This window comes from Emys orbicularis, chromosome 16, assembly GCF_028017835.1.
Source record: "Emys orbicularis isolate rEmyOrb1 chromosome 16, rEmyOrb1.hap1, whole genome shotgun sequence".
Classification (NCBI taxonomy): Eukaryota; Metazoa; Chordata; order Testudines; family Emydidae; genus Emys; species Emys orbicularis.
The window spans coordinates 30725914-30752564 of NC_088698.1; the positions used below are offsets into that span (position 1 = coordinate 30725914).

The 26651-nt window shown below is 37.7% G+C and overlaps 1 protein-coding gene across 1 annotated transcript in view; it reads left to right on the plus strand.

The window, feature by feature from the left end:
* Positions 1-26651, plus strand: part of KIAA1671 (KIAA1671 ortholog) — a 139159-nt gene that overhangs the window by 42343 nt on the left and 70165 nt on the right. Inside the window, exon 5 of the mRNA XM_065417914.1 lies at positions 675-797. Coding sequence (XP_065273986.1) covers positions 675-797 — 123 coding nt within the window. The remainder of the gene's footprint in view (positions 1-674; positions 798-26651) is intronic.

The following is a 26651-nucleotide window of genomic DNA, read 5'->3' on the forward strand; positions in this document are numbered from 1 at the left end:
AATACTGTAGTAGATCTGTAGTATTCTTTAAAATGTGGCAAATTACTTACGGACAATATTAAACTACAGCTTTCTTTTGATGTAGAAGTATTGTTTATAAATTGAATTCTTAATGCTGTAGGCACTATTTGTTAAATCGTTCTAGTCACAGCTTTATAAGTCAATAAATGTAACGTGTTGAATCGGCATCTCAACTGGGCTGGGGTTTTTGCTTCAGTGAAGGGAAAAACTTTTTTTATAGATGAGTTGGTATTTTCCCTCCCCCAATCTCCTTTCCAGCTACCGCTTTTGTGGTCTATTGTTCTCGAAGTGCTGGCAGAGGGAAACCTACTAAGGGTTCTCCTGACAAAAAGGAATTAATGTGCATCACATGCCCATGCAGGGGTGCTGGAATTAGGTGTGCTGGGAGTGCAGCAGCACCTGCTGGCTTGAAATGGTTTACATCATATACGGGGTTTACAGTTTTGTTCAATGGCTCTCAGCATCCCCACTATAAAAATTGTTCCAATCTCACTGTGCCCATGTCAATGTTGCATAGAATAAAGTTTTTCTGCTTCAGTTAGCCTTCCTTGTTTTGTCTGCTTTGTGAACCAACTTTGAGCTTTCTCTGTAGTTCTCATATTTGAAGTAAACAAACATTTTAAGTGGTATTTTTATGTACTCCTTTGAAACAGGACTCTGAAAAAGAATGGACCAAGCAGAATTCTGACAGATCAGGTGGGAAAGACTTGACTGTAGTTCCTATCCAGAGAAGAAGCCATAGTTTTTATAAGGACCGAAGAGCACATAACTGGACGGTAGGCTATTATTTCTTTGCATATTCCACTCATAATCAGTTGTCTTTTTTTGTGACATTGAAATACCAACTACTCAATATATCAGGACTTCACAGCAGTAGGAGCAAATACACTTGTAACTTCCTGTGCAAAATTTTACATCAGGGTAATGTTATTTTTCCCATGGGGTATCTTACTGCTTTCACATTTGTGTTAAATCATGCAATATATGTAAAGTGCATAATGAATTCCTTTCTAGATTTTAAAGGGACACTTTGCAACTTTTACACCAATTTCTCATAAAACCTTGGATTATTTAAAAGTAAATGGATTTTTAAAAAATTGTCACCAGTTACTCTTTGTCTCTGTTTGCCTTTTATTTCTCAGCATGGACAATGAAAATCAGTTAAGTAACTTTCACTTTTGTTTGTAGTCCATTTTAATTTCACATTTTCAGTGGTACAGTATTGGTTTTTAAACACTACAGTGGTGTTTTTGTTCAAAACTGTTTTGTTGAAATTTTAAAAACAAAAGTTGTGGAAACATTTCTGTTCTTAGGATTTTAAAACCTGTTTTTACAAAATTAAATTTTGGGTCAGTTTGAAGTTGAGTGTCCATTTAAAATAAAATGTTATTTGATGCACATAATGCTATCAATATAAAATTATTATAAAGTACATGTAATGTAAAATAAAATATCCATGTTCGTTTGTCAACCAACTCAAGAGCATGTTTTTAAGGACTACAATGACGGGAGGAGTTTGAAGTAAGAAAGAAAATGAAAAATTAGAATACAGCAAGCAGAAATTACACAATGTAAAAATCCAGATGACTGCTAAATTTCTATTTCCATTGCTTCATAAATTATTTTTTTTACCAGTAAGTGACTCCTGCATTATTTTTAACATCATACAACAACTAAACAAACTAATAGCACTGACAATATTTTTTTTTTACAAACCTGCTTTTTCCAGAAGTTTGACACTTGACTATCTTTTTAAATTAAAACTGGCTAAAAAAAGTTGAGATGTTCTGCCTAAGGACATCATTGTGCAGTGTTGTGTTTGGCAAATGGACAGCGTGGGTTCCCATGTGGTCAGATACATCTTGCACCTATTTTCCTTTCTTGAATCATTTTCTGCTACCCTGTTGTGGGGACATATCTACCTGCAGAACTAAGTAAAATGCCAGTTGACATGCAAAAATGAGAAATTTTGTCTTGCTAAGCTGATCAAAATAGTTTTTAATTTTGAAACTCCCCTACATGTACTTACTCTGAACTTTGCTTTTTAATCATACCAGATGTTTAGAATTGTCCTTCATAGTTTCTTATTGTATATTAAGAATATGTTCTTTTACATTTTTCCCTCCCTGTTTCTTCATAAATTTAATAAAAAATGTCATGGAAGTTAAAAATACCCATGTTTAATAACTGGAACAAAAATAGATTGATTTTTAAAATGAGACACTTTTTTTTGAAAGCTGGATTAAGAAAATTAGAAATGATATACATATGGGTACATGGTACTCAGATTCTCCATGTAGCTAGTATTTGATGTTCTTATCATTCCCGTTAAGCTTCCCGATGTACACCAGGCCACCCACTACCTCTTAGTACAACAAATGCAGGATCCATCTGATTCCACCATTTTAAGGAGCTTAACCCTCTAACTATTCTTGGTCCCTATTATATTCTCCAAGATCATCATGCAGCCCTTAATTCTTTTTTGTATGCAGGGTTGAAATCTTTTTTATAAAATTTAAGATCTGTTCAATTTTTCCTTTGACTTTAGAAGTCCCTGTAACTTCTAGTTTAGTTTCCACCTGATCAAAATGGAATTCCAGGTTATTTACATATTGGGGAAATTCACCCCATGCAGGTGGCCAGCACAAGGCCATATACTGTTCAAATCCTATTTAAGGCAATACCAAGATCTGATAACTTCAGTATCTCAGCCAGAGGTATAGCCTATTGCAGAAGTGGGTGGGTGAGATTCTGTGGCCTGCAGTGTGCAGGAAGTCAGACTAGATAATCATAATGGTCCCTTCTGGCCTTAAAGTCTGTGAGTCCACGTTTTCTATAGGCCTTGTGCTGGCCCTTTGCAGAGAGTTGAGTTTCATCCATATGATACCAGATTATAAAATTTTAAGCATAGGGTTGCAGTTGTGCTGTGAACTTTACCAAAATGTCAGTTTCAGAGAACAGTTCCTGAAAAAACTTGGTGTGTCCTTGTCCCATTGCTCAGTCAATGTTGTGTGTTTCTCCTAATGAAGATGGTTGTCCTTACATCTTTGTGCTTGACATCTTTGTTAATCTTTGTCTTAATTAAGCTGATTCACCTTTTTCCTTGTTTTTAATGTGGTATTCTTGTCATGATAAGATCTGTTTTAAGGGTGAAATTTTTCCTTCTCCCCCCACCAAGCCAAAGTAAACAAGCTGTTTGTCAAGATCTAAGTGTAAGTTTTGGGGGTGAATCTCCTCCTCATCTCTCCAGCTCCCAACACCACCACTTTAGGGGCAGGCAACAGGCTAAAGCACTTCTCTGTGCACACGATGTTGAAGGTAATCAGCTACTGAATTCAGATAACTCTGGATCCAGCATCCTTCCTTTGCTCATAAATTCAGTGCTGCTTTCTGTAGCCTATGTGCAGCTGGCACAGAAGCAACTTCTGTGGTATGTAGGAATAGCAGAGACTTGTGTTGGGATTGTTCAAGTATCTGATATCTTCTGAAATGTCTGGCTTTATGTGAGTCTCTCCAGGAGTGAGGTTTCTTATTATTCGGCTCCACCCAGTGGAAGTGGTTTTAAGGTCACTTTGCTGCATTACATTCTTCCCAAGTGAGTAAAAGCAGCCTTTTGATACCAAGATTGCTCTTTAAATTAAGATTATAGACGGTATAATAAAATGTAATTACTTAGTTTATGAACTGTGACCTTGTCTACATTTCTCTTTCATTGCAGTTAAAGAGGGGAAATTTCTTGGTTAGACACGTTTTGCAATTTCAGATGTCTTGGATTTTTTGTTAATGAAAATCTTAGATTTTCAACCAGTTTACTTTTCTTGAACCACATGCTATTTCTTTTTCTTCTGAGAATGTGCTTTCGCGCTGAGAAATGACTCAGTAAACATGGTATAATGAGTTCATCTTTGTTCTCAATTCCATGTTAAATGTGATTAGTTCACAAACTGATTTCTAATCACCAGCCCTGCAAACTCAACGTGTGATCTGAAAATGAAGCAGAGTTATTCCTACTTGTGCTTAATTGCCTATTAGTAAAGATTGTGCAGGCCAAATTCCACCCTAAATGATACCTGCAAAATCCCAATGTCCTCAGTAGGCTTGCTTAAGTGTAACCAATCAGAACTTAGTAAAGAATTCTGATACACAACAAGCAAAAGTCTACACAGTCTCTTATCTGTCTTGGGTATTCAGGGCTAACAGGAGTACAAACTGATTTTGGTATTGAAGTAAGGTATAACTCAACTCTCCAGAAGCTGATCTGTTGAGTAGAGGTTCTTTTTACATTTCAGAGCAGAACTCTGCTTTAAATAATCGTATTCAGAGAATTGTAAGGACAGACCACCACCACTTCTAAAATAGGGGCTGAAAATGTTTGGTTTAATTTTTTTTTTGCATAAATCATCTAGATTACTAGTTGTGTCAGGAGTCACAACTGATTCAAGAATGCTTCTCCACAGTCTTACAGGGCCAAATCGGAAGTTCCTCTCTCAAGTAACCTCCCATTTAAAGTCAGTAGGACTTCTGGGGGTCAAATCCCCAGAATATACTGTATCTGGAAATAGCATCTTAGGGTATGTTTACACTGCAGACAGACACCTTTGGGGGGCCCATGCCAGCTGATTGGGGCTCACGCTAAGAGGCTGTTTAACTGTGGTATAGATATTCGGACTCAGGCTGAAGCCCAGGCTCTTGGACTCTGTGAGGTGGGAGGGTCCCAGAGCTCTGGCTGAAGACTGAGCCCGAACGTCTACACCACAATTAAACAGTCCTTAAGCCTGAACCGGCTGGCACAGGTCAGTTGTGGGTTTTTAATTGCAGTGTAGGTATACCCATAAGGATCCTGATTACATTGTGAGGAAGGAGAAAGGTACACTTGTTCACATCCATCAGGATGGTACTTTACTTATTCAAGTATCAGGGGGTGGCCGCGTTAGTTTGTATCCACAAAAACAACAAGGAGTCCGATGGCACCTTAAAGACTAACAGATTTATTTGGGCATAAGCTTTCATGGGTAAAAACCCCACTTCTTCAGATGCATCCTGTTGCTGTTGTAAAAGGCAAGCATCACTACGAACACATTGCTGGTTTGAGATACTGAATTACTTATTCAGTATCTCAAACCAACAGTGTGTTCGTAGTGATACTTGCCTTTTACAAAACAAACACAAAAGCCCTTGGAATCTTTTCCCCATAAATTTCAAGTGTTCCACTATATTCTGATAAGAAAGGATTGGGAAAGTTTATAAATAACAAAGAACCCCTTGCTTGCTTTTTTAAAAATGGTAATTGAATACAACACTGGAGCTTGAAAAATAGTCTCAATTATTGAACTTTTATAGTGTCCCCTTACTGTGAAAACATTTTGTTGAGTAACTGCAAATGATTTATTGAAAAATGTAAATAGCTTTTAATTCATTAAGGCAATAGACACGTGCCTTTTTGAGAAAAAGAAAGCCTATCTCATGACCCTCTCTTTCATAATCTCATGTTTGCATACCTACACTTTGAGGTAAAGATGTGGGGAGATCCAGGCTTTCAAAGTTATACGTACACAGGTAAAACATGAACAAAAGCTGCTATCATTTGATACTGTGAACCATATCTATCATCAGAAGATTAGAGCCCAGTATTCATTGGTCCTGTTTGTATAATACCCCCCCATGTGGTGACTAAATGCATCACATCCATTCTAAGATCCTAGTTTCTTTGTGTAATTATTGGCAATGCAGTGCATAGCTATGGATCTGTTTGACTTTTTTTGACCACTGAGACAACTAAAAATCATCTGATTCTTTCATGTTGTATTTTTAATAAAGAGAAAAAGCCAAACTAAATTACTTCCCATTATGTCTTTGAAAAGGAACTTTTTAATATGAATTCCAGAAAACTAGAAAATCAAGTCTTAAATATTACAATGTGAGTCTCAAACTGAACTTTATAGAATGGACAAGGAAGCGTCTTCAGTAATTGCTTTAGGCACTGCTTTTGAGAAGGGGGTTGGGAGGATGGTAGCTGGTATCTTAAAATGCTGAGAGGTGTGGAAGGGATGGTTAGGAGGAAAATTTGTCAGGATTTTGGAAATATATACATTTAAACAAAAACATAGGGCAAATTTTGGGCCTGCTAACCTTGGTAGTATCCTCATAGCCTTACCATTTAAACTCTTAAAACATTTGTTTTTCGGGGTAATTGGGCGAAATATAATGGTTTGTGTCAGACTAGATGGTGTATTGGTCTCTTTTAGCATTAAACTTTATGAATATATTGTACATGGTTTTCACGACATTCTGCTACTGCTGCTTGAACCTGAGGAGCTTGCACTTATCTATACTAATTCGACTTCTGGAAACAGTTTGAGAAACTGCAAAGGTTTTTTGTTGTGCATTAGTTTTGTAATAGCTTTGAACTGCAATGAATAACAAAAGCTCTCCAGGGTTTGTGTGTGAACCTTTCCTCAAGTGCTGAGGAAATACATGTCTGCTAACTTTGTTGATAGTAACTTCTTTCTTGTTTTACTTAGCATTTCCATGTGGCTTTTCTCTCTGTGTTTTTTCAGATACTTCTCAAAACATTATGCAAGCTATAATTTTAATCTAAATCAGCTCTAGCTTCTACATCTATAGTTAGAAAGCTATGGAACTTTTATTTGTTGATACATACATATAATATAAAAATATTTTGTTAAAGATGTTACTGGTTACTTTTGTCTTAATTTTTCTTTGATTTTTACTAGAATATATTGCTCAAATAAAGGGTGAATCTGAAGCAAAGTAATCTAATTTATGGGTCCTCTTCTTCTTTGTAGTTTAAGGGCTGGTCCACACTAACTCCCCACTTCGAACTAAGATACGCAACTTCAGCTACGTGAATAACGTAGCTGAAGTCGAAGTATCTTAGTTCGAACTTACCGCGGGTCCACACGCGGCAGGCAGGCTCCCCCGTCGACTCCGCGTACTCCTCTCACGGAGCAGGAGTACCGGCGTCGACGGCGAGCACTTCCGGGATCGATCCCAGAAAATCGATTGCTTACCGCCGGACCCGGAGGTAAGTATAGACGTACCCTTAGAGGAGTAGTTTGTCGGTATTTAGAGTTTAATTTCAGCTTTGCATGTAACTTAATCATTGGCAAAACAGTTAGTTGGAATCAGTGTAAGTTTCGTATCTGCCTATGAAATAAGGAAAGTGATTCATGCAGGAAATTATTACTATTTACAAAAGATTTAGTTTGCTAGAAATTCCATACTATTAAAAATAGAGAATTACAGCAATGGTCCGAGTTCTACTGTTTTAATTTAGAAACTCCAGAGCAGAGTGTTTGTACCACTTTTGATTATCTGTATGGATCTCTAACCTCTGTTTTCTAGCATGACATCCTCTTCTGAGCAAGGGTCAACTGTAAACAGCACCAATTTACTACAGTGAGAGTCACTTATTTGGTTTCTGGTGAGATATAAGGATTCCTCCAAGTTGCTTTATTTCTGGTAATTTAGTGTGTACAGTGCATAAACGACAAGGATTGAGATATGCAACAAAGCAAAATGTTTCCTTATAACTCTTGTACAGAAGGGTACTCTGAACCCTTCTGTTTTCATATTCTTTTGATGTCAGTATAGGTTTGTGATCCTATACCTTGCTGTAGAGCAACTTGTTATTTTTGGGAAACAGCTGTTACATACACAATCAGATCTTAAATACAGCCACTTACTGCAGTTTTCTTAGCACTAAAACTCCCATCTGTATTCTAATATAGCATGTTTTTTTCTTCCTTTTCCTCTTGAATCTATCTTGCAATTGGTAAATACAGACCAAATAATTTATTATATTGGAACAAATTAAATAATTTTTGGATTAAGAAAATTTCTACTAAGGGGATAAGCGAAAGGCTCTAATTTAAGCAGATAAACAGTTTCCCATCTGTATTTCATTAGCAACTTCCCCCACCCTGTTTTAAAGATTAATTCTTCATTAACTTAGATTTTATACATAGATTTCTTAAATCTTGCGTTTGACACAATGGCGTACGTGACAGTATCTAGAGGCCTAAAATAAGTTTTATATATTGTGGATATTAGATATTTGCTTACATTTACATTCTTTTTGCTGCTTCATTTTTAGCAAAAACTAGGATTTTTGGATTATATAGTTGGCAAGTGCCTTACCACAAACACCCAGGCTGTATAGCATAGCTTCAAGTTTTAAAGTGCATTTGGGCCCTCCTTTTTTAGACTTTGCATGTAAAGTGAAGAACCTTGAGTCCTGAATCCCCTTTGCTTGCTTATATGTAAAGTGCATTTAATGATGCTTGCTCATCTTGCAGCGAGGTCGTAAGGTTTAGAGTTTGTTAAGCAATTTGAGATCTTCTGAAAGATATGCTATAACTGCGAAGTATTACGATAAACCATTTGAATGTTACAAGGGCTTCAACTGTAAGATGTTTTCTCAAGTGACGGAAGTCATTATTTACCTGATTTTAACAATCAGGGTTTGTGGCCTAATTAATAATCTGTACAACCCGGTTCTCCTAATGGATCTAGTCTTATGTATTTCAGACCAAAAAAAGTAATTGCTGTTTCACTTAGGAGTGAACAGCCTAGTAGTCACCTCTGGTGACTGAGTAGCTTCTGATCAACACTAGTTACACAGTGTGCATGTAAAAACAGAAGCAGGCTCTGGGTGGAGTCTGGAGTGGTAGTGAGGCTGGCTGTATGTAGTCATTCTTTGAATTCTTGTTATATTTTTATTATCTAATTGATAGTTGGTTTTACAGTCCCTTGCCAATAAAACTGATGTCCAAAGTAAAATGATTAAAGAAATCACTTACTTGAGACTATAATATATAGGTAGGGATGGCTCAGCTAGTTTAAAAAAGTCATGAACTGACCTGAATCAGTTCTGAATCTAGTAGAGTTTTGGGGAATGTACTTTGGGGAAGAGGGTGTACATTTTGGAAATGGAACAGATGCCCTCATAGTTCAGGTTGTCATGGATATCCCTTCCAGTTCTAGTCCTGGCCACTAAAGTTCTCTCCTGTGTCCCCATTAGGGGAGCCATTTCTCCCTCCCTTTATTGTACCAGGTGTTTAACTTCAGATCTCTAGTCTCTCTTGACTGCCGTTTTTCTCTCCCAGACTGCTTGGGACCAAATGGATTTTGGATGCAGCAAGCGCGACACCTTGGGCTAAAAGAGCAGTTTGCATCAGTCTTGCAAAATCAGAACAATTTACCAGCTCTGTCACAAAAATGCCCTTGTTTGTTCTTATGGTTGTAATGAAAAAACTGGTGATATTTTACTAACCCATCCAAAATCAAAGTGTCTCAAGCAAAGAAGTGAGTAGACATTTGCAAAGCTGTCTAATACCACTCTGTGATCCCTCTACTCCACCTAGGGTGACCAGACAGCAAATGTGAAAAATCAGGACGGGGGGTAGGGGGTAATAGGAGCCTATATAAGAAAAAGACCCAAAAATCAGAACTGTCCCTATAAAATCAGGACATCTGGTCACCCTAACTCCACCTCTCTGGATAATGAAGGAGCATCAGTAACTCCGTCTGAAGAGGGCTTTGAAGGAAGTGTAAAGCGGAGCTGGGGGAATCCCTTCTCGTGCAGGTTCCTGTCGATTGGTTCCCCTCCCTACTTTAAAAAAGGGCATAAGACAGATATGTAGAAAATTGTTGAGAATTAATTGCTCCTGCTCTAGCTGTTCTCTGACTTCACTCAGTTTTAGTGGGGAGAAATGTGCTTACCATTTACTCTTGCATTTCTAGAACTAGTGACTGAAAATGCTGATTAATAACTTCTAGTATCCAATCTTTTTTTCCTTTTTTGGTAGCATTGGCTTACTGATGCTGGCAGTGATGCAGTAGTATGTAAAAAGATACATTGTGGAATCTGAGTGCCCATTTTCTCACTCAAAGGAGCATTTTTTATATTAAAACCATGGTCTTCTCTTACCTGCATCTCATACAGCACAGGGAAAATAAGGTCAGCTAGCAATCCAAACCACTACTGTGGCATTAATAGCATTGTATAACCTGAGCCTCTTAAACAGCATACTTTTAGATTTTTCCCTTCAAAATGAAGTTTTTATTCTTGTGAAGAGCAATCCAAACTACTATTACTAATTCTAGGCTAACACTTGTGCTGTGAGTTAACTATATCAGAAAAGTTCGAGCAGTTAGATGCTAATAACAAGTGTTCAGTCATCTGACTTCAGTAGCTCAGCTGCTGCTTAAAAGTAGCTACTACGCTTGTTAAAGGCACAGTGCTCCATACGGTAGTTTATATCCTGTTACGCAGACCTTGTAAATTATTCAGGTTGCCTTTAATGTGTTTGGTCTGCTTTTAAGTTCTATTGGAGGAAGGGAAGTCTCACTCTTAGAGAAAACAGAAACCAATAAAGATGGTGTTGCAGTAACTATGTGCTTTGAAAGAATGGAGTACTATTACTGTCCGAGTTTGTTAAAGTCGCTTCGGTATCTGTGGGTGAGTGGATTCTTTAGTTTAAACGTTTGGTGCTTAGTTTGACATTTTAATTTAATTTCCAAAAACTTCCCCTACAAATACTAAACTGTAGAGAACAGTTACTTTTCAGATAGACTGGAAAGTAATATTTCATGTTCTGGGGGAGATCTCTGTTTATTTTATTTGAAAATTTGGTTTCCTAATTGGAAATTAAAGGATAAAATAAGACATTATATGCACTTTTAATGATTCTGCAAATGCTTTAGTAACTGGAATTTACCTCTTGTTTATGTCTAATATTGAAACTATCCATGAACGTAGTTTTGCTAATTGAATATTCATAAACATTCCTCCCTGCTTACTTAAAAGCTATCCCTAAACTCCTAAAAATATTGCTTTCAAAAATATTCTTTTCTAGCTGCCAAGCATGGCTACTGCCTAATATTTAAATATTATGGTATGGCCAGTGCTGCTGGGTGTAGAATTGCACTTGACCATTGTATTTTAACAGGTTTCTTCCCTGTGAAGTCATTAAGGCCTAAATTCACTTTCATGCTCTCATTAAACACCTATTCAATAAAATTTTAATAGGCTGTTTTTACTGTGGTATTCTACTTGCCTTAAACGGCTGCTTTTGCTCTTTGATTCTAACTGTTAATTGTTTTATCCTTTTACAAGTTTGACAGTGTTTGAATAAAAGGAGTTAATTATTGAGATAAGCCTGTTACTCAATTTCAAAGGAATGCAAATTCTAACATAACATTGAGGCTTTTTTTTAACTTATACCAATATATTATCAAACAGAATGGTATGTTTAATCAAAGAGTTAGTCCCTTAAAGCATCACCTTTTTCATTTGTTTTTATAGATTAGTATACATGGCACTGTCTTCCTTAACCTAATGATGTTTTCAGCTGTAGATCTAAATATGTTGTTAAAGATGCTGATCTGTTAAACTGCTGATTGTTTGTTGCTTATTGAGTTAAACTTTGTTTAGAAATAGGCAGCAGAGAATTTGCTTCCCTCATTTAAGGTTTAATTCAGCAATCCCTTTTATATATGCTGAGTAGTAGTTGCCCATATGAGTAGCTGAGTGGGGACTACCTTTTGTCAGAAAGTGCTTTGCAACTGAATAAGGAAGTAAGGATGGCAAAAGTGGGCCTTTTCTGTGTGAAGCACTAATTGCAAGCTTGTTTCTGATAGGCATTGCTACACAATACAGCATGCAGACCTTCAAATATTTCTTTGGTTTAGTTCTTTAGTTGTATAATTATAGATTCTTAAAAATCAAACATTCTCTAAATTGCATGCTTAAAAAAGTTGGACGACTATAATAGTCTTTTGTAAGTAGGTGGATATCCTTTATAGTTATCATTTCTGGCAAGCTAATAGATTTGTGTGAACGGCTTTGCTTTTGCAAATGCGTGGCGCATGTCTCAAAATAGGGTAATAAATCTGATTTTTAGATAATCCAAAAAGTGGGGGAGAGCTTTCATAACATGTAACCTTAGTTTGCAGTAAAACAGACCTCCATTGTATTTTCAGGGTATATCTGTGTTACCATAGATATCATGCATTATTTGTTATATATATTTTGATAGTTTATTACGTTATACTCTATTAAGAACAGATATTTGATTTCTTTAAGCAAGTTTAATGTAATGTATTTTAAGCTGATGTTTTATCAGAAAGCTCTTCCTCCTGTGTAATTTATTACACACATTAATCATACAACTCTCTACACCTATTTAATTTCTAGAGAATTATACTTTTGTTTTTGATTATTACTAAACATCTAATGCAGATCATGATAATTTCTCACACAGTTCTTCTGCTGATGTTACAGGTGAAGGCTACTAAAGAGATAATGTGTCGGTTCTCTTTGTATATAATCAAGAGTAACTGGAGATGTCTGAATTAGTTGTCAAGCTTTGTGTAGAGTTATTTAATCCATTTTAGGGAACTGATATAATTTATTCATAAGGTGACCTACTTTAAGAAGTCATAACTTTTATTTTTGTAATCCTTGTATAATCACATTTTTTAAAAGGTACGATCCAAGAGTTACTTGCAGTTTCTCCCAGTGTGTGTGTATTTGGTGTAATTACTTCTGGTTAGTGGCAGAATCATCATAACTGAGTGTTCTATGGAAGTAACAATTGTGAAATTCAGTTGGTCTAATCACTGCTTCCCCTCCCTTTTGCCATCTAACAGGAAGTTTAATTCTTATTTATTGTTTTGGTGATGCGTGGGAAAGCTGTCAAGAATGCATTTTACATTTTTCCTGAATGTAGCAAGGTCCATGGTCACTTGGAGTACTTGGAGGAACGATTGGTGGGCCAGCCACCAAGAAATTGTTTCCAAATACACTCATGAATGTAGTAAGGCTGACAAATCTAGGTTCCTGAGAAACATAGCTGATGTGGGAGGTGGTGTTCCCAAAGAGAAACATTCTCTTAAGTACAGTAAAACCTGCTTAAGAGACCACCTGTGAAGAGAGACCACCTGTCATGAGTGACTATTTGCAGAGGCCATGGAACACCACTGCTCTCTGGTATGCAAACCTTTGAAGAGAAGACCACCTCTTACAAGTGACTATTTTTCTAACTCCCATGAGTGTTTGCTCTTGGCAGGTGTCACTATATCTTAGTCCAAATCCATGCAGAGTGTTGGAGATTAAAACATGAAGTTGAGTTGGCGCTCAACAGGGAGCCAGTGTAGTGAGTGGAGCATGTGCTCTTGGTGACCTGTATAGCTTAGGCATCGTCTACACTACAAACTTACGTTGGTATAACTACGTCACTGTGGGGGTGGATTTTCCATATTTAAACTAATGTTTTCAAACTAATATTGCAAAATTGAGCATCTTGTTAAACGAAATGAATTACATAATACTTGAGGGGGAGGGGTGAAGTATAACCCAAAGTGTGTTCTGACCACCGGACCTTACAGTAATTTTCTTTTTAAACCTTTATGTCTTCTTCAGATGGTCCCAAAGGGAGAGTCAGCTGGTTAAGGTGCATGCTTACACTACATGTTACAATGACAGCATCTTGATATGTTAAAAGAAATAAAACTACCAAAGAGTCATTGTTCTAGAACCATAATATAGAAAAGTGCAGCCCTTGTAAAATGCCATCTATAATAGCTACGGCTACAGAGATTGCGGATATTACTACTACTGGTTTGTGTTATAAAGACTGACTAAGCTGCTTTTTCATTATAGGAGGTTCAATCCTATAAAATAAACGTAGTTCTGTCACCTACATCCCTAGATGTCTGTTCTCCACGCTGCTGTATCTGTCTCTCTCCTACCTGTCTTTTCTCTCATGTCACCCTGTCTCTTCGCCTGATTGGGAAACCATTTTATCCCTGCTTTAAGAAAATAGCAGCTCAGCTCTATGGCAAATTCATGACTTAGCAACAGCCGTAGTGTACATATCCACAATGAGCCTCCCAAAGCCTGCAACTCATCCCTTCCCCCACTAAATTAGAAGAGAAGGCTTCTCATTCCCGTAGGGATGTCTTTTTTGTGTATGTATTTACTGGCCCGACTTTGAACATGTTCCGATATTTAGATCACACTTCAAAATTAAGGTGTTCATTTGGGCTGCCTACTGTATTTGTGAATCATTCTCCCTATATTTGTGGCTGGTACAGTATAGAGCATAGTGCCTCTGCTTAAACCTAACCTTGGATTCTCCTACAAGAGAGACAGTGTCTCTCCCTATGCACAGCTGCTACACTTGGGCGCAGAAGTCTTCATCTGGAGCTTTTTTGGTACATAAAAGAGTTGTTGGCAGAGTGTTCTCTGAGAGCCCCTTGACTTTGGAATTCACTCTCTTGTCCCTGTCCCCAACTTGTCCAGAATAGTATGAATTTGTTGACCTTCTGGGCACACTGCCTAGCCCATCTCTTTAAAAAGCTGTTTTTTGGGGGGTGGGGCTATTGTAAGAATCTTAAGGGTGGGGGAGATTTTATTCTGCATTTTTTTTTGCTGGCTTATGGTTTCCTGTGTGTGCGGTTTTATTATTGTTAGCTGTACTTTTGATGGCAGGGTGACTGAAGGCTGAGATAGGAGACTCATGTTTAAGTCTAATATACAATTATCAATATCCATATAGCAAGGCAATATCATTGGCATTAGTAAGACAATAGTGCCAACAGAGGTAAGGTTCCCCTCACATAAATATGATTAAATGAAGCACTGTCATGCAAACTAAATTTTAGGAACTGTTTAACGGCAGCTGACTTTAATTTGTGTAAAATCCCTCTTCCAACACTTAGCTAGTGATTTAAAGGTGGTGTGGAAGGAAGTGGAATCCTTGGAAGACATCCGAGTCATTGCTAAAAATAAAAATAGATTTTTGTGTAGAACTTATTTAATTATTAAGCAAAAACATTTTCTGATTAGAACACAAGAGAGCGCTGTTACGCTACAATAACTAATGTCATTGCTGGCAGGGTTCAACTCATTGTCTATTTTAATTGCGGAATTTGCATAAGTAAAAATGGAGGATCAAGCCTTTTTGCTATAATTGGGAACAATATTAAGTATAATTTCCTGTATATTGTGAGAGTTTTGTGTAACTCAGTGACAGTTTTTACATTGAATAAGATAAATGTTTGTAAACTAGAATGTTGGTTTGTAAACTAGAGACGAGGAGAAAGTATATGTGTCTTTGTTTTTCTTTTTTCAGTGTTTTAGGATTGGAAAACAAAAAAAATTAAGAGCACACTTCTTATCCTGAAACAAATTTAAAAAATGAATTATTTAACCTGATTTCGATATCTATGTAACCTGATTTCCTCAACTAAGACTTTGATCTAAACTTGTTTTGACTCTTTTTCTGCTTTCCCAGGCTGCTGTCTGTGCCATTAATGCTGGGAGACAGCCAAGTTCCCACTATTGTTTCTATTCTCTCAGCAGATTTGTGACTTGTTAATACAGCCAGTACATGTTTACTGTATGAAAGGAAATGGCATTTTAGAGAGCTACTTGAGCGTGGTTAAAGTAATTCTTTGTATTAGACTTTCCTCAAAATATGACAAAAGTTCATAACGTAATGCAAAGTTGCCCTGAAAATGTAACTTCAGCCAGATCCTGGAGCCTTGAGTGAAGTTTGCAAAAACAGGCTGGTTTATAAATAAATGAAACTGCAGTTTTCACAAAGCATGGCAGACGTTAATAAATGTCAGGTATATTCCTATAGCTTGCTTATATAAAATTACAGTTCATAATAGGTAACCAAGTACTTAACACATTTTGTAAATACAGAACAGACATTAATGCAGCTGCATCTGAAGCAGCACATAGTATCTGTTTCATACTGCTTAACGTGACTGCCTTAGAGTTGAGGAAAGGAAATAAAACCTATCCAATTGAAAATGCTGGAAGAATTTCAGTAAGCAGAATAGCCTTCTAAACTGATATTGGGCCCAGGCATCAGAGCAAACTATGTACTTATCCTAAAAGACATAAACATAGTCACTTTTGAAAATGTTATCAATCTACCCCAGCTGGACTTTTTTCCATATAATAAGTCTTTCTTTAAAACATTTGTAATTATAAAACGTTCCCCAGCAATGGTGAGCATTCCATGGACAGAGGCTGTACATGTGTATGAGAGAGTGATACCAAATTCTTCAGCCAGATGGCAATAAAAAGTCCCACTTCTTGTCTTGATATCAAGGAAGGTTTAATGCTTCTTAAATAATGCAGTTTAAAAGTTTGGTGGGTTTTTTTTGGCTGACTGGTTTTCAGTAATTATGTCCAAACCATCACATAACATAGCTTGTTCCAATAAAATGTGCAAGATTATCTTTTATCCTTCACTGCTTGAGGTTAAGCCATGATTGTGTCATAGAAATAAACATGAATTGTCAATATTCCTTGAGGAAAGAGTAGGCTGTTTTTCAATACATTTACTATATGCACACTGGTGCGGATTTGCAATATGATGAACAACCAGTAGTTAAAGCTGGGCAATAAATTGTATGAAATTTCACTTTGAAGCTGTACGTCCTATTGCTCCATGGAAAACAATTATTTGAAATAGATGGGAGGATTATGCAGGTTGCATGAGTTGTATTGGCTTTTTTTATCCATTATTCAAGCTATAACTCTATCTGTTCAAAGGCCTATTTAATACTTTTACATATACATGTGTAGGCCAGGTCCTGGCCACAACAACATCTGCTTATCTGTCTACAGTAAGGAATCCCTTGCCATTGGGGAATTTCCAGTTGTTGTAGGGTGGGCCCAGTGACTTCCAAACCACCTGCTCGCTACTTGTATTGACTGTTTCTGTGGTGAAATGCAGCAGTTGTTTAACAGTGCAATAACACTACAAAACACTTCAGGGCAGGAAGTGATAACCTAGATAAATCAAAACGACATGATGGAATTTTAGGGAGACAGAGTGTAATAGTCCAAACTGGAATTTTCCCTGGATGCCAGATTTAACATCCCTTCAATTGCAAAAAAAAATTGTCAAGGGATTTTTAATGATTGTTACTACATGGGCCTGAATTAGCAATAATATTTGACTCATATCAATCAACTTGAGATGATGCTACTGTACTTTGCATTCCTGTCCTCCTTTTGCTTATTGAGATGATTTGACCTTGAGCCTCTATGTGTATAGCAAATCATTTTAGTAGTTTCTCCTTTTGTCTTCTGTTGTAGTTTTAAACAGAAGTAATTGATACTGCTGTTTCGTCTTTTCATTCATCGTTAGCTTTCCTTGAGATGGAGGAGGAAGAGGATTCTTTAATCTTAGTTCCACGTTCTGCCCTCCAAAAAACATGCTCAGCCCCTGTTGTAATCAATTGTAGCCAAGGGCAGAATTTGGCCTTCAGCATTCCTTTGTATAGGTTCCTTATGCAAATAGCTCTTTCAGTGCCTGTAAATCTTGTATTGTATTTCTTGATGACGTGTGTTGATGTATCTCAACCTGTGAGTTATTTATAATTTCCAGCGTAGTCTCTTTATGCTGAATCAAGATGCATTAATGCTGTGTGCATTTTCTGAATAACACAAAAGGGAGGCCTTGAAAATGTTCAAATCTGATTGTTTTTTCTCCTTGCAGCTTCCAACCCACTATTGTGGGGAGAGATTGGATTTACCAAAGCAAAGTGCTAATATAAAAAACTCCTACCTACACAAACAGCAATAAAAACACTTGCAGATCTCTGTGAAACAATGTATTTCAAAATGTGAATATAAGGCTAGATCTCTTAAATATAAACATTTCTGAAATTGTCCTCTGTTGCATTTACAGATCTGACATTTAAAGGAAATAAGGCCCAAAGTATCTGTTCACTAGTCTTTCTTTTGGTAATTTGAAGTGGATGCCATGCAATGATCTCACCAAGCAGGGCAATTATAAAACGGGAGTGGAACTCCTTCTATGAAATTAGGATAACTCTAACTTAATAGAAATCTGAAAGCAAATGCAAACCCTGCTCTTCCACAGACTCCCTATATGAGTTTGGGCAAGTCACTTAGTATCTCTGTGCCTCAGTTCCCATCTGTAACATCTGGGGATAATAGCAATTTCCAAACTTGCAGGATTTTGTGACAATAAATAAAGCTTGCGAGGAGCCCAAATACTATGGTGATGGAAGCTTTTATTTTGTCTTAACTGAAATATTGTCATTTCCTTCATTGACTATATCATCATGCATATGCACAAGGGGGCTGAATTATGGTTGCACAGATAACCTTAACTGTGGCATTTCCTAACTTTTGAGTGCCCCCCCCCCCGCTATCTTGCCCCGTCACTATGGTATTTAAGTATTTTTGGAACGTTGGATATATGTACAGGGGAAGTGTAGATGTGTACCACACAATCAAGGCTTATGTCGAGGGCATGTTCCTGTGGATTGGAAGTTCTCAGTGTAGATGTGAGTTCTATGTGATCACTGCACTCTATGCAAAACATTGTTCATTTATTGAAGGGTGGCTCATGTGCTTCCTGTTTGTTTGTTTATTTATCTGTACTATGGAAACTCCCAAAAGCCCCAGACAGGTTCAAGACCTCTTTGTATATGGTCCCTGCCCTAAGAACTTAAAACCAATTTGAAACAAGATTGAGCAAGTGAGTGTAACAAACCAATGAAGGGAAGCTTGGAAGGAAGACTGCGAGGGGTAGTAAGGCCGCCTGGTTGCATTGTTTGGCTGTTGCACATCTCTCTAGTTCCAGATCACACTCCTGTTCACTCTCACTTGTACAGTAACTCCTCACTTAACGTTGTAGTCATGTTCCTGAAAAATGCTACTTTAAGTGAAACGATGTTAAGTGAATCCAATTTCCCCATAAGAATTAATGTAAATGGGGAGAGATGGGTTAGGTTTCAGGGAAATTTTTTTCACCCAGACAAAAGACATTGTATACATATACAGTATACGTTTTAAATAATTTTAAACAAACTATGCAATACTGTATTCACCAATGATTGTGAAGCTTGGTTGAGGCGGGGCGTAGTGGGGTCGGGGCGCGGGGGCTTGCCCGCTCCCCAGCTGGAATGCTGGGCGGGCGGAGTGGGATAAGCCCATGCACCCCGACCCTGCCCCCCAGCTGGAACGCCAGGTGGGTGGAACAGGGCAAGCTCCCACTCCCCGACCCTGCTCCCTGGCAGGAGCGCTGGGTGGGCAGAATGAGGCAAGCCCCTGCACCTTGACCCCACTCCCCGGCAGGAGCGCCAGGCAAGCAGGTGGAGCGGGGTGAGCCAAACAACCTTATAAGGGAACGTTGCGTGACTTTAAATGAGTATGTTCTCTAATAGATCAGCAACCTAATAACGAAACAATGTTAACTGGGACGACTTTAAGTCAGGAGTTACTGTATGTACACTCTTGGACAAAACACTTAATGGTGGGTGAGCTGACTAAATAGGAGATACAGTTGAAATATTTACAGTTAAAATGGTTTCTAACAATCCAAAGAAGCCTGGAGATTTCATAAAGAATGTTTGTTCTGAGTGCATTTTGTTAGACAAGTTTTGGACCAGCGGAAAAAATGCATAACTAAATTTGTCTGGACATCTTAACCTCTTATAAACAAACTTCAAGACATTCATCTTAATAGCTAAATGAATACAGAACAGTTAAGCAATAAGAATGCTTTACACTGACAAAAAAAACTTGTTTAACATTTTTGGCAAGTGTAGACAAGTTAAAGACTATTCAGCTTTGAAAGCAACAGGTGTTATTTCATTACAAATATATCCCTGTAATTAAAATGAGGAATGACATTTCATATTAATGTTTTCTGAGTCATGACAACCACACTTCTGTTGGGATGTTCCATCTAATATTGAGCAAGTCAGAGTAAACTTAGACTTCTAGTGCATTCAGAATTTCTTATTTAACAAAACACCCCAATTTCCAGTTCTGGGATTTAAATATCAGCATTATAGCAATTGAAGTAGTTAACTTAAAATCCAGTGTGGCTTTCTTCAAAATGCTGTATTCTAGAATGTTCTTCTGACATAGGGTTTGTATTTAATTTCCTTGACTTGTGGTGGTGATTGGTTGTCTTTGTATTTTGTAGTGTTCACAAGTGTGCCAGATATGCTTCACAAAAACACTAAGACAAATCTTGGCCTCAAAGATCTCATAATTTAAACAATGGATTTAACAGGCAAATGAGGTTACAACATACATCAGGAAGGGTGGTGGTTGCTGGGTGGGGGTGGAGCAGAAGGCAGAGTTGCAGATCACAAAACACAGAGCAAAGTGTGTGACAGGCAGAGACAGAGTATTCACAGTTGAGGGAATCCTGCTATGGAATGAACTTCCAGAGAAGATTAGATGAATCCAGAGTCTGACTGTCTTTAGGAAATGCTACAAAACTTTCCTTTTTGATAAAGCTTTCCCACCATGACCCAAATGACATTCACATTATCAGCTTTCACCTTTATTTGTTTTGCCAAAGTAAATAAATCATACCTAGAGTTAAGATAGAAATATGTTTTCCAAAAATTCCATATTTTTGACATAAGTAGCCTTCTTTTATAAATGTTTACTGAAAGACACAACATTGAGTGTTTTATCAAATAATACTTCATATGACAACAGCTTCCCCTTAGAATATCACATGCACAGAAATGAAACTTGATTGGAAAACTGTTTCAGAAAGTTTTGAAAAGAAAGTAGAAAAATGCTCAGGCAACAGGTTTTTTAAAAGAAAAGTTTCTCATCTGTTTACAGAAATTCAATATGTAACTAAACAAGAAGAATGTTCTCTGATTTGTTCCCAGCCAGTTGTCAAACATCTTTGATTTCGTTTGTGCCAGCCCTTCAGTCAGGAGACCATATAACTGGTTGTGCTTTCAGGCTAGGAAATACTTTACAACTAGGTGTTTTTGCTTCCCGTTCCCAGAGACTGAGTCTAAAAATTCTTAAGTGAATTTAGTGCTGGGGTGAAGTGTTGAATTGCCAGTCACGGACACTGAAATTCTGTAGTATGTACTTTGGTAACAGTTTGCCAATTAGTGTTGGTGATGGTGGATTGTTTTGTGATGTGGACAACTTCCTGCTAAGCATTAGACGCAGATGCACCCATTTCATGTATGCTGACATGCATTTCTTTAGCAACTTTGGGGGGGTGGGGAGGAAGGAGATGATTGCAGGGCCCATTGTCTGACCTTTGTTTTCTTGGCTAGTCCCTTTGGGTGTGTATAACTGTAGAGGTGCACTTGTAAAATAGAAAGATGGTGATGCATAACACTCTGGCTGCCCATCGCTGGATCATTGTATTATTTTTTGGAAAGGTGGGGGAGGCAAGGGAGAGAAAAGTAGAAGCTCTTCAAATGTGGAAGCAGTTCTGGTACTTGTGCATTGAAGGTCCTTATCAGTTTTAATATTTTAACTCTTGATATTCTTAACTGTTAATCCTACTGTGACTGGTAGTGATTCTCATTGTGAGCTGAGGAGTGTTGCTGTTTTCTGTTCCTTCTTTTCTTTCCTTAATTACTTTTGTCTTGCCACTCCTTGTTCCTTCAATTGTCCTCTAATTTCCATCTGATAACCCTGTAAATATGCCTAATCACAGTGAGATATGGCAGCCAAATCTGGGTGGTGACCACAGGAACACTGTATTTAAAGTCACCAATGTCTGCCTTGCAATTGCTCCCTGTAGTGAGGAGTTTGCTTGATGTTCTTCTTTGCCTCTAGCAGGGAACTCTTCCTCCTTCCTTTCTCCCCCCCCCCCCAACTCCCTTCCACTTTTTTTACACATAAATGGAACACAGTCTCAACCCACATTAAGGAGACTTCTTTGGAACTCTATCTCTTCTCCCAAAAGTAGCAATTTAGTGGCCACTGGTGCAAAGGATAAAACCCTCCTTCCCCTTTCACTGTACCTGAGGAATTGTGTTGATTTGGGGCATTCTCCATTTCTGCCTACCCTGGGAGCAAATGATATTTGGGATTCAAATGACCTTTCCCATGTACATAGCAGGCTTTACGGGGTGGGTAACCACCAAGGGCACTATGGTCACCACTCCACCTGCTGCTGTTCCATCTGTTGAGTGGCCTCCCGGTGCTTGGGGAGCAGTACTTAAAGGTGCCAAAGAAAGTTCTCTCAGGGCGCCATTTTCCCTAAGGCAGGCCCTGTACTATGTTGTGCTACAGAATGATAGCTAGGCATGCCCAGTGATGGCTACGGCTAATGCCTCTAAAGTTTGGTTAATGACAGCTCCAGTCCTTATCCCATCTCCTGATGCTGCTAACAAGGGTGCCTGGTCTGAGGTGGTATTTTGTATGTGGACAAGTATCTTGCCTAATAAGAACTGGACCACTTCAGATGAACACTTAACAATCTTTTGGCCACTGATGTCCTGGTTTGGGTTTGAATTGATGGTTATGAAAAGAAATCTCTTGTAAGCTATTACAAATCATGTGAGCCGTCAGATCCCAAATTAGTGTTCCTACACTACGATAATTCCATTATATAGGGTTGTATTGCTATTACAGTACAGGTTCCCTCAAGTGTTAGAGGAAAGTGCATTCTGGTAATCTGGGTAAACGTTTTAAAGTATTTGAGTGTAAGCTAATGATGTTTACATTTTTTTAAATATAAGCCATTTCCTGTACCTTTTGAAAAGCTTTATCATGATCACTCTAAACTCCATTACATCCTTTTTGGGATGCGAATACCTTAGGGAGTATTATTGTAGCCCTCCAAATAACTATTCAAAAAAAGTCCTGTAATTAGAAAGAGCTAGTTGTTTTTATAAAATATTTCCCCACCTTTCCTTTTCAGCTATTTATTTGTATGAATGGGTAGATGTGCAAGATTCCTGAACATTGATTCATAACCTGTTGCCAACACACTCTCTCCTCATCCACTGGTCACTTAGATGCTGGCTGTAGAATATAATAATAAAAACAAACCACATGGGGGAGGAAAACCAAAGCCATCAGTAGAAACTGCTGCCTCTGTTTTGTAATTGAGTGCCAAAAAAAAAAAAAAAATTGTAGGTGCATTAGTGCAGTGTATTCAGCCTTTTTTTTTTTTTTTTTTCCATTTTAAGGACAGTAAACTGGATTTAAAATGTCCCAAGTGGGCATCATTGAAAACTAAAACCACAAATCTAAAATCTTCAATAGGAAACTAAATAGAAATCGAAAACAAGCATTCTGTTTAAACATTACCAGAGATAACCACTATTTCAGTTTACACAAGAGATTCCATTGCAGGTAGGTGCTAAACAAAGTCCTTGCACTCAAATTCTGACCTGAAAACACCACTACTGTTCCACTCCTCGGCCTTTCTTGAGCAGGCGTTGTCACTTGTTTTATGTGGCAATTGTAGACAAGGAGATAGATAAAAATAATTTGGTGTGTGTCCTATTTTGTTGTGTATATTTAGTGTTTGTTGCATTACAGAAAAGATCCCCTAGCTTTTGGCTGTGCTGAACTCTGTGGATTCCTTCCTGGTGTCTGAATGAGCAAGGTAGTGTAAACAACTGAAGATAGGACAAACACAGGGAGAAAAGAATAGGAGTACTTGTGGCACCTTAGAGACTAACAAATTTATTAGAGCATAAGCTTTCGTGGGCTACAGCCCACTTCTTCGGATGCATATAGCCCACGAAAGCTTATGCTCTAATAAATTTGTTAGTCTCTAAGGTGCCACGAGTACTCCTGTTCTTTTTGCGGATACAGACTAACACGGCTGCTACTCTGAAACCTGTCATTATACAGGGAGAAAGACCACCCTGATAATTAGTCTAGATAGGAGGGTAAGTGAAACTGCTCTTCTTTTATGTCAGTATAACCTGGGACACTGCAAAGGAGTCAGAATTCTGTTTGGAAAAAGAAAATAGACAAGTATAGATGCCTGAAAATGCAGGATCACAAACAATATTTCCAGTATGTTTTAATTGCTTGGGCCTAAGTGTAGCTCTTGGGCTAACTTTAACAGCAAGCAAACTCAGGCTTGAAAATTTTAACAGAGCAGCTACTTGCAGAAAGTATTGCTACATGGACAGGTAAAACCTTTGTTTATTTGATCAGTGAGTCATCTTAAAAAAATCATGAAAGCACATCAGACTTACATTGTTAGCCATGGAGAGAACTTCTGTAATTCTACAAAGCGCCTAGTTTCTAATCAATGACATGGCATTAGACCCAACATTTGGAGACATTTATATTACTGGCATCTATAGCCTGGTAAAACGTGGTGTACTTACTTAACTTGGCCAAAACAGCTTCCCCTAACCTAGAGGTTTCTGAGACTTCTTCTCAGTGGTCCTGATTTTTGTAGCCTGTCAGGTTGAGGAAAAAACAGAGCATTAGAATTAGCAAGAGAGCATAATAATTTTAAAAAAACCTGAATAATACATCTGACATAGAAGAAAAACCATCACATGTTGGCTACAGGCCCTCATTATATTACATTAATCTAGTTTTGTTCAGATTTTTTTTTTAAAAGCAATTTAGGCCTTTTGGTGTGGACTGAAAAACAGAACTCTTGAACTATGTTTCTCCAGCAGTTCTTGCAGTTTTGCAGGTTTCACTGTTGTGAAAGGATATATGCACATGTGGGGTGAGCAGTAGTGGTCAGACAGGTATGAGGAACAAGAAATAAAAATGAGGCTGTGAAAGGGAAAGGAGATCTATTCACAAATTTCAGACCATTTGAAAGTTTCTAAAATATTTGGAGTCTTATTTCATTTGTCAGAATACTGAAGTAATTTTTAATTCATATAACGACTTAAAGAGTGGCAAATATTAACATTATGGGATGTTATATGTTGTTGTTGTTGTTAAATCTAACCCGGGACAACTGTCAACAGTATTGACAGTTCCTTCGTAAATGCAGAATGCAAAGTATCTTGTAGACATGGAAGAGCAGAGTGCCAAAAATAAGGGGCACCTCAAAATATCTGTTAACTTAAGGATTTGTTGCATATGTAACAAACTGGCTATAGTGTGTGCCAAATGCAAAGTGAACCAGGAGCTGTGCTGCAAAGTCTGGCACAGTGTTCTAATTGTTTTTAAATAGTCTGCAGTGTCAAAAGCAGCTGGTTAAACTAAGTACCATTACTAATTACAGAGAACCAGAATCAGTCTGGAATGCAAGATCACTGCAGCCTTACAAGGGCAGATTTAGGTCTTGAACAGTTTCTGGAGCCAGAATGTAATGTAGTCAAAGAAACAAACAGAACCAAGATGGAAGTGGTCTTTGCCAATATTTCAGCACAAAATTAAGGTTTGGAGACAGGCTAATACCTTGGAAAATGCTTAAACAGTAGATAGATAATTAATAATAAATTAATTGTTTAGCCACTGCTGTTTACCTAACTAGCGAGCTGATGGTGAAATTCTGGGTCATGACCGGGGAAACAGCAGGGGAATGGTTTTAGTTCTGGCTTTACCCTTACACATGCTACAAAAGCTGAGTATCTGAGTTCCGCCAGCCACTGAGGTTTTATATTTTTGGTATGTTTCATCGCATGCTGTGCTGTACGCAAGCCTATTCTAATCTGACCTTCCAACTTTGTGTAAACATTAACATAATTGCCCATATTTGAAGGCGTGCAAGAACTGAGAGTTGAAAGCAGCTTTTGGAAAAATGTAATTCAAATATCTAGAATTTTGTTTGCACTGTGGGCAGAAAAAGTGGGGCTTATTTCTTTGCACACAGTTGTATTTGTGAGTTGTAGGTGGAATAAATGTTAAAAGAAAAATGGGTATCCAACAATGTCTGAATAATATAGTCACTTGCACTACTGTGCTAATTAGTCATACTGTGCTATTTAGAAGTGCGTGTTCATGGAAAGTGTTTTCTGGAATTGCAGACCCTTGACAAATCCAGGGTGATTTCAGCATGAGATAATCATCTTGTGCAGTACTACTTGTGTTGGAACAACTCCTTACTTAGCTAAAGAGACTTCTGTACTGAAATGTTTGGAGGCTGGAAACTTGACATTCTCAGAGGATTTATAGAGTGGCAAGCCTTGTACTTCACAGAAAAAGCTTCAGAGAAAGCTTGTGTAGATTGACCAAAGGGAAAGTAAACAAAGCATGCATGTAACCAAAACAATGGCTTTAATTGAGTTGAGAAGCACACATAAGGAGTTGCTAGCACAACGTATTTTGTTGCCCCTTCAGTATCAATACACTTTTATGGTATGCCATTCTCATAATTAATTCCATATATTATTAGCTTTAATGTGAAGGTGTTTTCCGTCTTCTCTTAAATTCTATTTTTAATAATGACCTGTGTGCTTCTTGCACATATGATGTATTTGCTTGGTTCAGTGTTTTTCATAACTTAAAAACATAAATGGTTACCCTATGTCTCTTCCAGTATGGAAAATCACAGCTTTCAAAATCCTCTTCATTTATATCTTTGAAGCTTTGTTGCATTTTGGTTGGCTAATGTAGTGGAGTTCTTTCAAGATCAGTTGCATCTTTTTGCTAACTAGAATGGGAGGGGAAAGCAATCCATGTAGGAAGGTAAACACTGCCAGGATCAGTCCTGTCGCTGGCATTGGCAAGTGGTGGATGTTTCTGAGGAAGGCGTTATGCTTCCACTCCATATAGTGCAGTGTAAGTTAGATGTCACTAGAATGCTCTAACCAGCGTCATATTTACTCAGATACTGAAATACTCCTGCATCTGATCTGCCTGCATTAGCCCTCATTACTTA